Source organism: Citrus clementina, unplaced genomic scaffold (genome assembly GCF_000493195.1).
Source record: "Citrus clementina cultivar Clemenules unplaced genomic scaffold, Citrus_clementina_v1.0 scaffold_8, whole genome shotgun sequence".
Lineage (NCBI taxonomy): Eukaryota > Viridiplantae > Streptophyta > Magnoliopsida > Sapindales > Rutaceae > Citrus > Citrus x clementina.
Genome location: NW_006262022.1, coordinates 23,673,633 through 23,688,378, shown reverse-complemented (window position 1 = coordinate 23,688,378; position 14,746 = coordinate 23,673,633). Strand labels below are relative to the sequence as shown.

Below are 14,746 nucleotides of genomic sequence, written 5' to 3'. Positions count from 1 at the left end.
TAATTAAGGTCAAAATCCGGAATTTTTCATACATTTTTTGAGAATTTTCGAATTAGTCATGATAATGACAAGCTGTTTAATTTATTTTTAGCTAGTAAAATAGAAATATTGACTTTCTTTTTTGCCTATGTCAAGTTATGGAGGCAGCGAGATTCTGCATGAAGACAAAGCAAATAAAGGCATGCAACATTGCAACGTATTGTGTTTTGTATAATTAGCTAAAGAAGGAAAAATTAATTTTTTTTTTTGGTCAAAAAAATTTTTTTTTTTGGTCCAGAAAATGAAACAAACCCCTGATGTTTGGCAAAAGTAACAAGAACTTTCCATATTTTTAAAATCCATTCAATTTTTCTTAACATTAGTGAAGTGCAACTTCACTTAATTTTGAGAATATGAATCAAGTAAAATAATTTATACAATAATATGCCAGTATTGAACAACAATTTTCAAGTACTTATTCTTCTCAAATGCTTGGCTCTCAATTTAGTGAATCTATAATGACACGAATGAGTTTCATCACACACACGAGTTATAGAAAATTTTGTAGTATCTCGATATAAGTTGAATTTGATGGTGGCAGACTAAACCCACCTCCAACTCCAAATAATCTAAATTTAAAAATATAATGAATTAATTGGTGCATCATGAATTGTATTGTTAGGTAATTCACAATTAATTTTAACTTTTTTTCTACGCGAACTTGTGGTATTTATCTGCATATGGTATTGATTGCTTTTAAAATGTTAAGTAGTTAGGTGTTGACAAAAGTTTATTTTATATAAATATAGTGAGCCGACCCATCTCATTTATTAGCTAAGATTTTAAATGTCCTCTATGTAAATATATTTATTGATATAAAGTTTGGAGTCAACAGATTACATCACTCGAAGAAATATCAATTCTATATAACGCAACATGAAAAGGGCCCCCCAAGTAAGATCTTCAAACACAAAATTAGTGAGAGTGTGTATATATATATATATAATAGTACATCTCATTTTTAATAAGTAGATAAATGTATATTAATGAACTCCACATTATAACATACGTGGATTGTTACGAATTAAAAAAAAGAAAAAGAAAAAGAGAGTAGCTGGCGATATCTAAATCGATTAGGTTTGTTTACACCTTATGAATTATAGTACAAGAAATAGGAAACACTTTTTGTTGTGATGAATATAATTATGTGTTAAATGCTGAAATCACACTCGCTCTTGCATTTAAAGTAATTGGCTTTATGCTCATTACACGTTAATGACTCACGTAAGTGCTTCGTTTTGATTTGAACCAATCGCGTGCGTTAACCCTAATTACTTTGGAAGTTGAATGGTGAAAATTCTCTTGAACCCTAATGTAAGAATGGGAAACTTAAATAATTGGGTTTCCTTAATGTTTTAAATCAATGCGATAAAATTATGTTTAAAATAACAAATATAACAATGATATATTATAATTATGGTATATCAATTAAACAAATATCATGTTGTCAATAAACCTTCCCCTCTGTTTGTGTGTGTGTGTGTGTATATTTTCATTGAAAATAAATTTTACCTATGGTTTGGTAGTATGTGATCAACAATGAAGTGTCCAACATACTGAAAGAGACGTAAAGCAAGATTCCTTCTAATTAATAGCATTTTGAAAGAGACTTGTATATCTTATTTTAAGAGTAAACGTTGGAGTAATCTCTATATTTTTTTGGTTAAATACCTATTTAATTCTTATATTTTAAAATATGTCTTATGAAAATATGAGACATTTTTATTCTTTTTTTGTTGGTCTTTTACAATAATACCTTTACTAGAATTTTAGAGACATTGATTATTAGTCTATAGAAAAAGTTAATGAACAAATTAACACTCAATTATTTATTAGCAAATTGACCAATAATTATTAGTATGAATGAACTGATACTTTTCATACCCTTAAAACAATCCTCTAATTATTTAAAATGAATTAACACTAGCCATATTTAATACCTTGTAGTTATAATCTTGCTAATAATTTTTTTATAAAAAATTAATTATTGAATTAATTCTAAAAGTAAAATAGTAATAGATTACATTTATTTTCACTTGATTTCAAGGTTAACTTACAGATGAAATCTTTTATAGATAAATTCATTAATATCCCCAAGAATATTATTATAAGATTATTACTATAAAAGCAAAAAAAAAAAAGAAAAAGTAAAGGTACGAGAATGAGAGTAACATATTTAACAATAAAAAGTTTTTTGAAGAATTTTTTAAAAATATAATGACTAAATGATCACTTAAACTAAAATATAAAGAGTAAGCAAGCATCTATCTTTATTTTAATTGAAATAAATATTCTTATAAATGTTTTTTGGAAAGAGTTTGAGAGATGTCTTTTTGCAATTTTTTATACTAATTCTTATTGTCCGTGGTCTTTGCGTTTTTGTTCACGGCAAGCTTCCTTTTGGCCTCTCCGCTCGCTCGTGACCATCTTTAAAGTTCTCTTCCGTAAAACACAATGAATTCCAGTAGATTCCTCAACTTATTAATTGAGTTACACGTATCAATGAAAATTACAAGTAACCAAATACAGAATCAATATAGAAAATCGTGACTCTCACCTTTAATATTTTTGGCATTTATCATTTAGAATCAATATTGTAGTTTTTATCATGCCTCATTACTCTATTTTTTATTATTATTAAAAATGGCTCATCGAGACGAGTTAGACAAGAATAAGGCAGGGTTGACAAACTCTAAATATATTTTACAAAATAATAGAATAAATATTCATAGGCAGGTTAGAAAATAAATATAAATCATGTGGTACCAAGTGAGTCATATTGATCATGAAATCTACAGCTGAGTTCGCTTCACGATAAATATGAGAGATAGAAATCTGTCAATTCCTGCTTAAAAAACCACGAACTACCACCACTAAAATATAAAAAACATTAGGCACAACCATCTGTTGAGAGATCATCTAAGTTACACATAGACTATCTACTTCCACCAAAAGGTGTCTGATGCCAACATTCCTGCCTCATTACTCTATTGATATCAAAGCAAAGCATTAATTGTGTAGTTTCCTCTATTTATTTTTTTGGGGGAGGTTAAAAATAACAATACGTATATTTTAATACTATTGAATTTGAAGATGGGTGTGTGGCATTATTGCACTAATTAATAATATAAAGAGCCTTTGTCTTTATTATCATCACAACTACAATGTCTATCCCGTGAATTTTGAACTCCATCTCGTATGCGCTCATCAGCACACCATTCTTGCTCTGCCATTATTGTTTTTCTCTTCTTTTCAAAAAGAAAAGCCATATTTTCTTAAACTTTGAAAAAAGAATCATAAAATCATTGTTCCGCGTATATTTACATAGTTAGGACAAAGACCAAAAACAATAGTTGGACCCAACGATGCATCCAATATTTCAATGACATCTTTCACAAATCATCATACGGTGGTCCAGGAAGGGAATTGACTCGGAACGGTACCATTACGGCATTACCATATCAATTTAATGTACGTAGGTCTCGGTTTCCTCCTGTTTTGTGCCAGTCACGGGAATGTGTGAAGCTATAAGCTATTTTGTGAGATTTTGAAGGCCACCACTATTTCTCAGAAAAGAAAAAAGTGTCGAGGGAGCGGGGCAAAAAGAATTAAGGCCTGCATGACAATTATGGCTGGAACTGGTGATGAATCAATTCAAATTCCTCGTCACATCACTTTTTTTGTTTTTGATCTTTTTCAAAAATTCTCTCTTTGGTTACTGTTCCTATAAAATATAATAATCCCGTCATCCCTGGTTCGTGTGGCTATTCATGAGATTTTGAGGGTGGTCGATTTTATGGTATTTTGATTAAATATTGATCCGCAATTGATCATCAACAGTGCAATCCTACCAAGTCTTGATATTTTACGTTAACGATGTAATTCAAAGCAGCGCTCGCTTTAAGTATATTTAAATTAAAAATCTGCATTCTCATAAAATGAAACTATGAGACTTATTTAAACCCATTTTTCATTCACTGTACAAAAAGAGCTGTAGCTTAGCGAAGCTCTCAAAATAAATTTTATACGTCTGGATTATAGTCATTTGGTTTGGTTCTCTAATCTTTTGGATTTGTTAAAAAAAAAAAAAATTGGAGATATTTATAAAGAGACATGGAAAGAGAGAGAGACAAAAGTGAAGAGATTTGCCCCAAAAGAAACATTAAAATGTAATAGATTATCAAGTAGATAAAGTTGCAGCACATAAGTTCTACTTTTAACGCGTGCGTCCAGAAGAACAAAAACTTTAAAGGGTCATCACGATGCCAGGAGACAATAATGAGTGGGTACCAAATTTTCCTTTTTGACGTGTAGATCAGCAAACACATTTGCGAAACAAGAAGAAGTCACCACTGTTTTTACACCCCCCGCCCGGCCTGGTTTGGGGCCTTACAGTTACGGTAACTTGGTTTAGTAGCAAGCATCTGCTAAATGTGACAAGAGAGATCGATGGGGAAGTAGATATTGATGCGTTTGCTGTCTTTCCCCTTTTGCCGTTACTTTTCGATGAGGGCTGGTGTGGGATGCGTATGCAATTATTTTTGGAATCAGAATATAAGATATTGAATTGAGAAAACAACATGCACAAGCGGACTTCGGCCGGTATTCTTTCTTCCAAGCATACCCTAAGTCCTTCAAAAACAATTATATATAAAAAAAAAAGAGTAACCACATTTTCTACGAAACAAAATACTTGTAGCTTTGTAATAGGAGTGCTATTTAGTAGTTCTTGAGAGCCACATAATTTTGTATTTGTATAGATTACGTTAAAAAAAAATGAGTTCATCATTTAAAATAAATTAGTATTATATTATTTAAATTTAAAAAATAATAGAATTTAAATTTTTGAGACTTTAAATGTATTTAAGTGCATATTCAAAAGGCATAGAGTCCCCGAATTGAATTATAATTTTTTGAACTAAACTCTCCTAATTTTAGTGTTTGGGTCCACCACTGCACACACATGTTGAGTTTTCCAGTCAACATACATGTATTACATGAAAAACCCAAATTTCATTATATTACATGACAAAATACATTTTGTGTGTGTGTGTGTGTGTGTGTATATATATATATATATATATATAGTAATTTTCTAGTCCAGAATCATAAGTGCAGAAACGTTTGAGAAAACTTTAAAATCACGAAGCTTTAAAGGCTTAAAACTTAAAGCGCTTAAACCGCATGGTTTATGCGTTTTTTCAAATGTTCTTGTACTTTAAAATTCCAAATTAAAAACATCCTCGTTTTTATAAAGTGAAGATGTCATTAATAAATAAAAAAATATAGATTTCAATATATTAAAATACAAAAAAATAGTCTTCAATATATTAGAATATGTATTTTTTTGTATTTTAGTATATATCCGAGAATGCCCTCACTAGAGAAAAACTATAAATGCATGCGCGCGCGTGCGCACATAGATATGGTGTGTCTTTGTGTGTGTTTTTATTTTAATTTTGGGTAAATTTCAGTTTATTCCTCAAAATAAAAAATGTTGAAACATTAATTTACTCTGAATTATTGTTAAAAAAACCATTAATGCTCCTCTCATTCATCTTAAACTTTTGACTAAAAATTAAAAAAAAAAACTAATTAAATTTTCACACATCTAAAAGATAATTAAAAAATTACCATTATACTTGGGAATTAACTAAAATTTACCCTTTTTATTTGTGACTTGCGTGAAGGGAGACACATCATCTAATAGCTAGATATGCTTCCTTCAGCCTCATTGTCAAACTAATTTTCAGAATCAATAATTGATCATCAATTTTGACCATACATAAAACTGAAAAAACAAATCACAATGAATGTTGTCAATAATCCGAATATTGCGAAATCACAAATACACGGTACCATGCTGGCATCGCAATATCATTAATATTTTACTAAGCTTGATAAATGTATGACGTATTTGATCAACAATCCTTTAATTTACGTAAATTTACAAGATATATAACTCAATAAGACAACGATAAATTTTGGAAAATTTACAAAAATTTAAAATTTGAAAATTTTGCATAATAATGCCTATTAATATGACAAGCCAACCGCAAGTCCACAATTATTGAGCCACAGTATACACGCCATCATCTATTGAATAATGCTGTTTTGATGAAAACAAATTATGTTATAAAACTTTGACAAAATATATGAAAAGATTAAACAATTCTCTACTAATTATAATTGATTTATAACTACTCAAATATTTTAATCTTTTCATATGGTTTATTCAAGTAGCATTATTGAATTGTTCTTACTGTATCTTTTCAATTTTTGTCTATTAAAGTAAAAAAAAGGAAGAAGAAAAAAAGGTAAGTGAATGAATTTCGTAAATTTACTGAAATTTTGGGCTTTTGTAAATTCAAATGGAAATCCATCGTTCTTGAAAATGTGGGCCCTTACGAGGCACTGGACAGTAAAAGAGCTTGCCTCGCTAAGCATCTTCACGCTGCCAGGTTTCACTGTCCAGGTAAGTTCGTAGCTATAACTTGCAGCGTTCCTTACGGTCAACGTATCTACGCGGCATCGTAGATAAATTAAAAGCAATAAAAAATCGCCACGTAGTGAACCACTGGCCTACATTATTTTTCTCCCTCGGCTAAACTGGCACCCGTATAAAAGAGTCTTTTTGCCTTTGCTTCTTTCTCGAAAAATCTCTCACAATCTTAAACAAGAAAAAGTCTTCGGTTAATTAAACAAATGTCATCATTGCCGACGACGACGACGGAGTCGTTTTGGTGCTACAGGTGCCTCCGCATCGTCAGCTCGCTATCCCAATTCGACGGCGACACCACTTGCCCTCACTGCCACGGTGGCTTCATAGAACAAATCGAGACAGAAGTGATCACCACCACACAAACACAATCATCATCGCATAACCACATCAGCCGTCCGTTTTCGACAGCCGTCATGTTGGGTCAAGATTCCGGTCAAAGAACAACCTTGAGTTTCCAGCGAAGAAGCCGCCGCCGGGGAAACTCCCGCAGCCAACAGCTTGATTTCTTCAACCCGGTCATCGTCCTACGCGGCAACAATAATGAAGAAAACAGTAGCGGCAGCAGCTTTGATCTGTACTATGAGGACGGTCAGGGGTCAGAGTCAACTCTAAGACCGATACCAGAAAGAGTTTTAGGGTTCTTGATGGATTCAGGATTTCATCTGTTGCTTCATCAACTGTCTCAGATTGATCTAACGGCGCTATCCCGGCCGGAGAATCTGCCGGCATCAAAAGCTTCGATCGAGTCGATGCCAAGCATAGAGATTTCGTCAGGCCACGTAAGTTCAGAGTGTCACTGTGCGGTATGTAAAGAGGCGTTTGAGCTTGGAAACGTGGCGAGAGAGATGCCGTGCAAGCATATATACCATGAAGATTGTATTCTCCCGTGGCTCAAAATGCGAAACTCGTGCCCCGTTTGCAGGCAAGAGCTACCAGCAGCCGCAGCCGCAGCCACAGAAGAATCGTCGATGGCGCTGTCTATATGGTGGCTGCCGGGAGGTGGGTTTGCAGTGGGAAGATATGAGGGCCGGAGAGTGCTGGCCGGAGCCGCAGAGAGAGGGTTATCAATTGAGTTTGCTGATAATATGGATAATCAAACTAGCAGTAGCAGGGTTTTTCCTCAAAGAAGGGTTGGTGGATTTTTTAGGGTTTTTCGTGGATTTGGATCCATTTTCAGGAGGTTTAGGGGTACCAGTTCACGTTCTTCTCATTATCAAACTCATCACGTTCAACGGTCTGATCGTCCAAGTATTGTTTGAAAATTTAATTAGGGGATGATTTTTAATCTTAGGAGTCACATATTTTTAATTATATATTATTTCATTTTTGTATATACATAAACAAGTGATTTTTCAGTTTAATCAGTTTGATGGTTCTCTGAAAGACAAAAGTTTTAGGGTTGAAGAGGGCAACTAATTTGAAAGCTTTAAAATTTTCATTTTTCGTATGAAGATAATATCTTGGTTAACATCCAACTCTTACTTGTTTCTTTTCAGTGATTTGTATACCCGCAAATTAAATATGTATATAGTGTATGTGATTGATTTGTACTCCACACGCAATGATTCTATATATTTCGGGCTTGTACGTATTTTGGCATCCCTATAAAAAAAATTGCTGGCATTAATTTTTCAAAATTCATTCAGATATTAAATATTTGGTGGGTGGCTGGGCTTGGCTCATTCAAAAAGTTGACTAATTCAAAATCCGGGATACAGCTGTGATATTACGACCGGATGATGGGCATTGGGCAGTTACAAGAATTGAATAAAAATATGGGCTGGCCGGGTTTTTCTTTTTGCTCGCATTATAGAAAGATTCTACCTCTAGTGCCGGATGAGAATGAGAGAAGCAATGACACATGAGATAATATCTTATTAATAAATTCCACTCATAGGTTAAAAAAAAAGGGGGAATAATTTTAACTTGATGGGATTCAAGCCAAGTTAATCTGTGCGGGATACGGCACCATAAACGAATTAAGATTCTTTATTTGGCGAATTCTCGATTAGAAGAGATATAATTTATATAAATTGGCAAATGAGAAGATGACAGGTTTGTCCGCATTTGCACCGAAAACGCAAGCAAATTTTTGTCATTTGCACCGACTAAACACGGGCACACACTTTTTGTCCGCGTACACGTGGCGGCCAGCAGGGCCGGGCCATGTTTTAGACAAATTTCAGAAGTACCATTGCCTCGCACCTTGTTTCGGATACACATATAAAATAATTGCCGACAACAAAATAAATAATACTCCGATCATGATTTTTTTTTTCTTTTTTTACATACTAAGCAGTAATATGATGGATCAATCATGCGGACAAATGGAAATAATCTCTCTCTCACTCATGATTTTAAGAAATTCCCTCTTAGCGTTTACTATTTGTGGCATGTGTTAAATGCTACAGACTTTCGAGTGGATGATTGATTTTAAAATAATGTACTTAATCATCAACTTGAAAACAATAATTAATCACCATTATATTTGAGTTGAGATGGTGATCAGCTTCTCTTTAATTTTGAGGATTTGAATTTTTCGTTGGGGTTGCTGTAAGATTAACGAGAGTCTTTTAGTATGGGTTCGGTTACGTTAGAGTTACGTTAGAGTTCACTTACGGTGGAGTACGAATATCATGCATACAAACAAAGTGATAAATAATAAATAATGAGTTATAATGAATTTTTTATTATTTATCACTTTGCGTGTGTAGCTGAGATTTGTGCTCCACCGTAAATGAACTCTAATATATCCATAACCTTTCAGTATTTGTATTATGAGAGAATCTTCTCTTCCATTATTTTACTATCTCGTGACGTTGAGTTGATGGAATGATTGAAATTTCACTTAGTATTAAGGTGTTGGAATTTAACAATTACAATTTTTGTAAAATTAAATAGTAAATATAATTTTAATAAAATTAATAAAAAAATAATAAAAATTTTTAATTATATAAGTGTGAAATCAATTCAACTTAATTTTTAAATTATATATGCTTGTGTTTATCCAAATAATTTAGTGCTATAGTTTTAAACTTATAATTATTTAATCTCAATTTTAAAGAAGACCTCAATATTATTTTACTGTGTAATAGAATGATAAATCTTAAAATTAGATATTTTTAAAATAAGCTCCACTAAATTGATTATTAAAAGATTAATAAATTTCACTTTAACTATCTAGATGAAGGTGGAGACTGGGATTTATTACGGATCATGATCTTCTTCTGATATAATATTCTTATAATAAATGTTATTAACAGTGATTAATAAATTAAAAAATAAAATAATTAAATTTTAATTATATATTAACACTAAAATACTAGTGATACAAAATCTATAAAAAATGAGATTAAGTGAGAATGCTAATCCGATTCATTGCTTGCCTTGGCTCTTCTTGTCCACAAATCCTAAAATCGTGGCAGCACTTCCACTGAAAGCAAGTCGACGTGGCAGACTCTAGAGCCCTCTCGATTCATCAAAAGGATTCACTCCCACACTTTGAAGTTCCAACGACTACCAGGCACCAGCATTCTGGTTTTGGACAAAATTCAATCAAAACACAAAACACCAAAGAGCGCAGCACTATTTCAACAGAACAATCAGATCCACCTGCGAATTGCGATTGAATCTTACTCTCCGCCTTTGCCTTCACTCTGATCACAATTGTAAGTGTTTTCCATTTCTCACGCCCGGAAATTGCGATGAAATGCCTGAAACTTCTCATGATTTTACTTTAAACCTCTTTTTCTTTTTGGTTAAATTGAAATTCAGTTTTATTTTCATCATGTAAAATGTAGGTTAGTTCTGTTATCGTTTTAATTGGATCGCTTTCGTTTTCGTATTATCGTGTTCGTCGCGCATTATTGTCTTTGCATGCGTGAGTTATGCGTTTATTAACTGCTCAGCTCAGTTAATCACGTAACCGGACTTTGTAGGTCAGGAAATTATTTAAATAGACGTAATTTTGATGATATTATGAAGATTGGAGGTTTCAATTACAACATGTCTTTGATCCCTGGATTAGATATATTGCGGTTTCAGATCACACACATGTACATGCTGCGCCTTTGATAATATATATATATATATATAACTTGTTCGTTTGTTGGTTAGTAAGGTGTATTATAATACAATAAGGATTCAGTGTTAGTTGAGCTTTTGCTGAGCACCAATCAAGGGTTGTTAGATAAGATAAATAAAATAAAATAAAAATTTTAAAATAATTATAACCATTGATCCGATACTCAGCAAAAACTTAGCTCAACATTGAATCCTAATCGATTATAATAAGTTCCAAGGCCATGATTAATTCTTTCCGCGGGGGCTTTGAAATTGCAGTTTGAACCGACATGATATATATTATTATATGATGTTTAGTTTGGATTTTTTGGTGGGTCAAATGGTTGTCTAGTCATGCACATTGATGGAATTCATAATTTGACTTTGCAGAAACAGTCAGCCTTACATTTATTTTTATTTTTTTAAAGATTGGAACGCATGTGGATCATACTTCGATTTCACATGATTGCTTCTAGATATACTCAGATTCATGCTGACTATTTAATATGCGTGTGTGTATTCAGTTTTTCTTTTTAATTCAGATTTGTGACCCAGGATCTATGAACTGGGTTTGGTAGTAGTTATTGTCCATGTTACTAGAACTTGTGGGCGGAGTTGACTTGTGTTGTTAAAAATATGTTTTATATAGTTGTAACTCTTGAAAGCCAGTGCTTTTATTTGAGCTGAGATGCCAATCAACACTTTTATTATATCAACTTTTCATTTTGTAGTTCATTCATGTATTTTTGGCACATAAATTTATCATGCTGGGGCCTCAATATATCTGCTAAAGTTTGATATTTATCCAATGCCTCTAGTTATCTCATTTTGTGTGGAAACTCTTCCTTTTAAGCTGTGACTGATCATATTGCAGACATGATTTTCAAACTATAAAGAGCACTGGCAGAGTGTTATTTGCTTCTATGATAATTCTGATAATTGATTATGAATTTTATTCTTAGTGGTAGCTCTCCTGGCAGATAGATGTTACTCTTCTGTATAATTCACTCTTAGCATTATGAACCATGGGCAGCTATTCACTTTAAAGACTAATTTTTATTTGCAAATTGCCACTAAATCTAGATTATTACATTTTACCTTAGTTGATTTGTTGATCTTAGGTGACGCTGAAGAGAATTGCTGGTCTTCATCACAAATGCTCAAATGCTGTGTGCCTTTTGGTGTTTACTGAGATTGTTTGCGTTACGCCTTGCAGTTATCTGTTTTTATGCAATGTTCACATTACACATCATGAAAATTGCTATCAAACAATGCTTCAATGCAATCAATATTTGAAAGTTTATGTTTAAACTAAGACAACTGATTTGCCACCGGCCAGTTGTGTGAATCCTTGGTAGACATTGAGTTTATCTCCTGACCATATGACTGATTGAAGTCTTTGAAGGTTTTACTTCTAATTTATGAAAATTTTAGTTAAGGGTTCTTTATTGCATGATAAACGTCTGAAATTTTCTGTTTGTGGATCGCTGCTTATTCTTATTCTACTGATTTACAGATCATGTGCTACAGTTTCATCTGCAAGATCAAGCTTTTTTTATTTTTGGCTTTCTTAAACCTTAGTGATTCTTGAATACTTCAAAATTCAATTCAATCATGCATATGATGTTCTGGCTATCTGAGCTGGATTACAGTGGAACTTGGTTTTCAGTCACATTTATGTCCATTTGGAATATTGCAGGATTTGTTGTGTTGAAGGCCTATCCAAGCCGTGATAAATTCGAAGTTTCCTGTATACTATCGGAGCGTTTCAATTTTTCCAATCATGAGTTTTGTTTTCCGAGGGACGAGAGGAGATATTGAAAGTGGATTTCCAGGATTTATTGCTGAGCAACCTGCAGTGGTAAGTTCGTGTGTGGTTGTATACATTGGTGCCGTATCTCAGATTTATGTGTTTAGATTGTGGAATGGGTGGCCTTGTCTCTCATTGTGCTTATTTTTCTTCCTTCCCCTATCAGCGTATCCATGCAACTCGACCAGTTAATGTCAACTCATTGGCATTTCTTGTCATAGGTAATGTTTCTTCTTCTGTACTTTTGGTTTTGTCGCTTTTCATGTCATTAGAGTGCATCTAATTCAAAATTTTCCTTTTTTTTGTGCAGTTCTTTTGCTGTTCATGATCTTAAACTCTCACCAGATGTCACCAAACTTTCTGGTACGTACTCTGAGCAGTCAGTGTACACATGATAGTGTTTCTGAAATGCATAACCATCGAGGGGGTATTATGTGTATCTGTGCGTGCAGCTCTGGCTAGTTGTTGGTGTCTTTTTGATTGCCACAAGCCTGAGGATGTATGCAACTTGTCAACAACTTCAAGCCCAGGCTAGAGCTCATGCTGCAGCAGCCAGTGGCTTGCTTAGTCATACTGAATTGCGATTGCATGTGCCGCCATCAATTGCTTTTGCAACCAGAGGACGATTACAAGGGCTAAGGCTTCAGCTTGCACTTCTTGACAGGGAATTTGATGAATTAGGTATGATTATCTTAAAGTGTTGAGGGTAGCCATTTTGTTCAGAATGCTAAAGGATAGGACCATTTCCAAAGGACACTCTCTGGACTCTGCTTTTGCAAGACCAGCTCTGAGTAATGACCTTTCTGACCAGTTGCAAATGTCCAAAGGACCAAACCAAAACTTTGTTCTGTGTTTCTAGTTGAGATTGTTGTTCTATGTGTGTGGATTTTGAAGATCATCTTTCTTCTTATTCTGTAGATTATGATACTCTAAGAGCACTGGACTCCGATAATACTTCCACAACCCCTTCAATGAGTGAGGAAGAGATAAATTCCTTACCTGTACACAAATATAAGGTTCCTGGTCCTGCTTCCGAGAGGTGAGTCATGATGTATCTTTTTGTGTTGCGTAAAATTTCAGTTTTTCTTTTGAATTAGGTTTTCTGAAGTCTCTGCATATAATCCTCATTCTTGGTTCCGCTGAGAAAATCATGTATAAACTTATATGTAATCCCACTGGATCATGGAAATTATTAACATAATGTTGTTTCTGCTACAGTGTTGGCTCTTCAATACGGCAGCCATCATCTTCTGCAGCCACACCTGAGGTATTTATTTATTATCTAGTGTAATTTCATAGTTAATGATGCTAGGTTTTAACTTATGACATAATCATTGGAATTTGTTAAAAGCTGAACATACAAGGGGATGTCTCTAAGGACGTACAAGTTGGAGTGTTACCATTTTGCATGTTAACAGAAATGAACGTGGTTTATGAGAATCTCACATAAAATTTTTATGAATTCCTATAGAACCTATTGCATTTAGTGGATTTCACATCTGTTCCTCTTTAATAAGCTCTTTTCTTAATAATTGTTAATTTCTCTCCTTTTCTTTTTCAAGCAGTCAAAGCAAGAGTCCAAAAAGGCAGATGGCTCCACCAAGTCTTCAGAAGATGAACTGACATGCACTATTTGCTTGGAGCAAGTTAAGTGTGGGGAGCTTGTTCGAAGCCTTCCATGTTTACATCAGGTTTATCCTCTATCCACTGTTGTTGCTATTTAACAAGCAATCCTAGGGACATGAAGGACCAGCTCATTCTTTGCAAGAAGCATGGCTAGGTTATTTGAACATTGTATTTACTTAATGTTGGGTTTTAATGGTCTTTACATTGATGTTAATGTCATTACTTGTACAACGTATGGTGACTGCCATGGCTATGTTATTTTGAACATTATAGTTACTTAATGTTGGGTTTTAATGGTCTTTACTTTGATGTAAATGTCATTACTTGTAAAACGTATGGTGACTGCTAAGACCTGTTTTCTTCTGCAGTTCCATGCCAACTGCATCGATCCGTGGTTACGGCAGCGAGGCACATGTCCAGTGTGCAAATTCAGGATGGGGTCTGGATGGCAAGAAAACAGGGAAAGTGAATCAGACAGCTCAGACATGGTTTGATGACTTCAGTTAGTAAACAAGATCTGTATACGAAATAGAGTATATATCTATCATAAAATTGCACAGAGCTATATGATCTGTCTGTCGTGCATATAAAAACTCAATGTTCAGAATTTATCCTGGATTAAACTTTGATGAGAGAGAGCCAAATCTCTATTTGGTTCCTCCATATAATCTGGTCTAATGATCGCCTTAAATCTGTGATTGCATCAG

General features: G+C 33.6%; 2 protein-coding genes across 3 annotated transcripts; both read left to right on the top strand.

Annotated features, from left to right (window-relative positions):
- The first annotated feature begins 6,619 nt into the window (after positions 1-6,619).
- LOC18034111 (E3 ubiquitin-protein ligase RDUF2) lies at positions 6,620-8,132 on the top strand. The gene has a single exon (XM_006424812.2). The coding sequence runs from the start codon at positions 6,745-6,747 to the stop codon at positions 7,798-7,800; it is 1,056 nt and encodes a 351-aa protein (XP_006424875.1). The 5' UTR covers positions 6,620-6,744; the 3' UTR covers positions 7,801-8,132.
- A 1,772-nt stretch (positions 8,133-9,904) lies between these two features.
- Positions 9,905-14,648, top strand: LOC18035489 (E3 ubiquitin-protein ligase SDIR1). Of its 2 annotated transcripts, none has more exons than XM_024179668.1 (9): positions 9,905-10,209; positions 12,303-12,464; positions 12,580-12,634; positions 12,724-12,776; positions 12,866-13,094; positions 13,332-13,452; positions 13,632-13,680; positions 13,979-14,104; positions 14,408-14,648. In XM_024179668.1, the coding sequence occupies exons 2-9, from the start codon at positions 12,387-12,389 to the stop codon at positions 14,531-14,533; spliced, it is 837 nt and encodes a 278-aa protein (XP_024035436.1). In that variant the 5' UTR covers positions 9,905-10,209; positions 12,303-12,386; the 3' UTR covers positions 14,534-14,648. The 2 variants fall into 2 exon arrangements, with proteins under 2 accessions (XP_024035436.1, XP_024035437.1); XM_024179669.1 differs by lacking the exon at positions 9,905-10,209 and adding an exon at positions 11,723-12,008.
- Positions 14,649-14,746: the final 98 nt, after the last annotated feature.

What these genes read in the sequence shown, in the direction of transcription:
- LOC18034111 (XM_006424812.2), top strand. Translation starts at nt 6,745, where the DNA reads ATGTCATCATTGCCGACGACGACGACGGAGTCGTTTTGGTGCTACAGG.
- LOC18035489 (XM_024179668.1), top strand. Translation starts at nt 12,387, where the DNA reads ATGAGTTTTGTTTTCCGAGGGACGAGAGGAGATATTGAAAGTGGATTT. An exon ending in ATTGGCATTTCTTGTCATAG is followed by an intron (nt 12,635 to 12,723) that starts GTAATGTTTCTT and finishes TTTTTTGTGCAG; the next exon opens with TTCTTTTGCTGTTCATGATC. An exon ending in CAGGGAATTTGATGAATTAG is followed by an intron (nt 13,095 to 13,331) that starts GTATGATTATCT and finishes CTTATTCTGTAG; the next exon opens with ATTATGATACTCTAAGAGCA.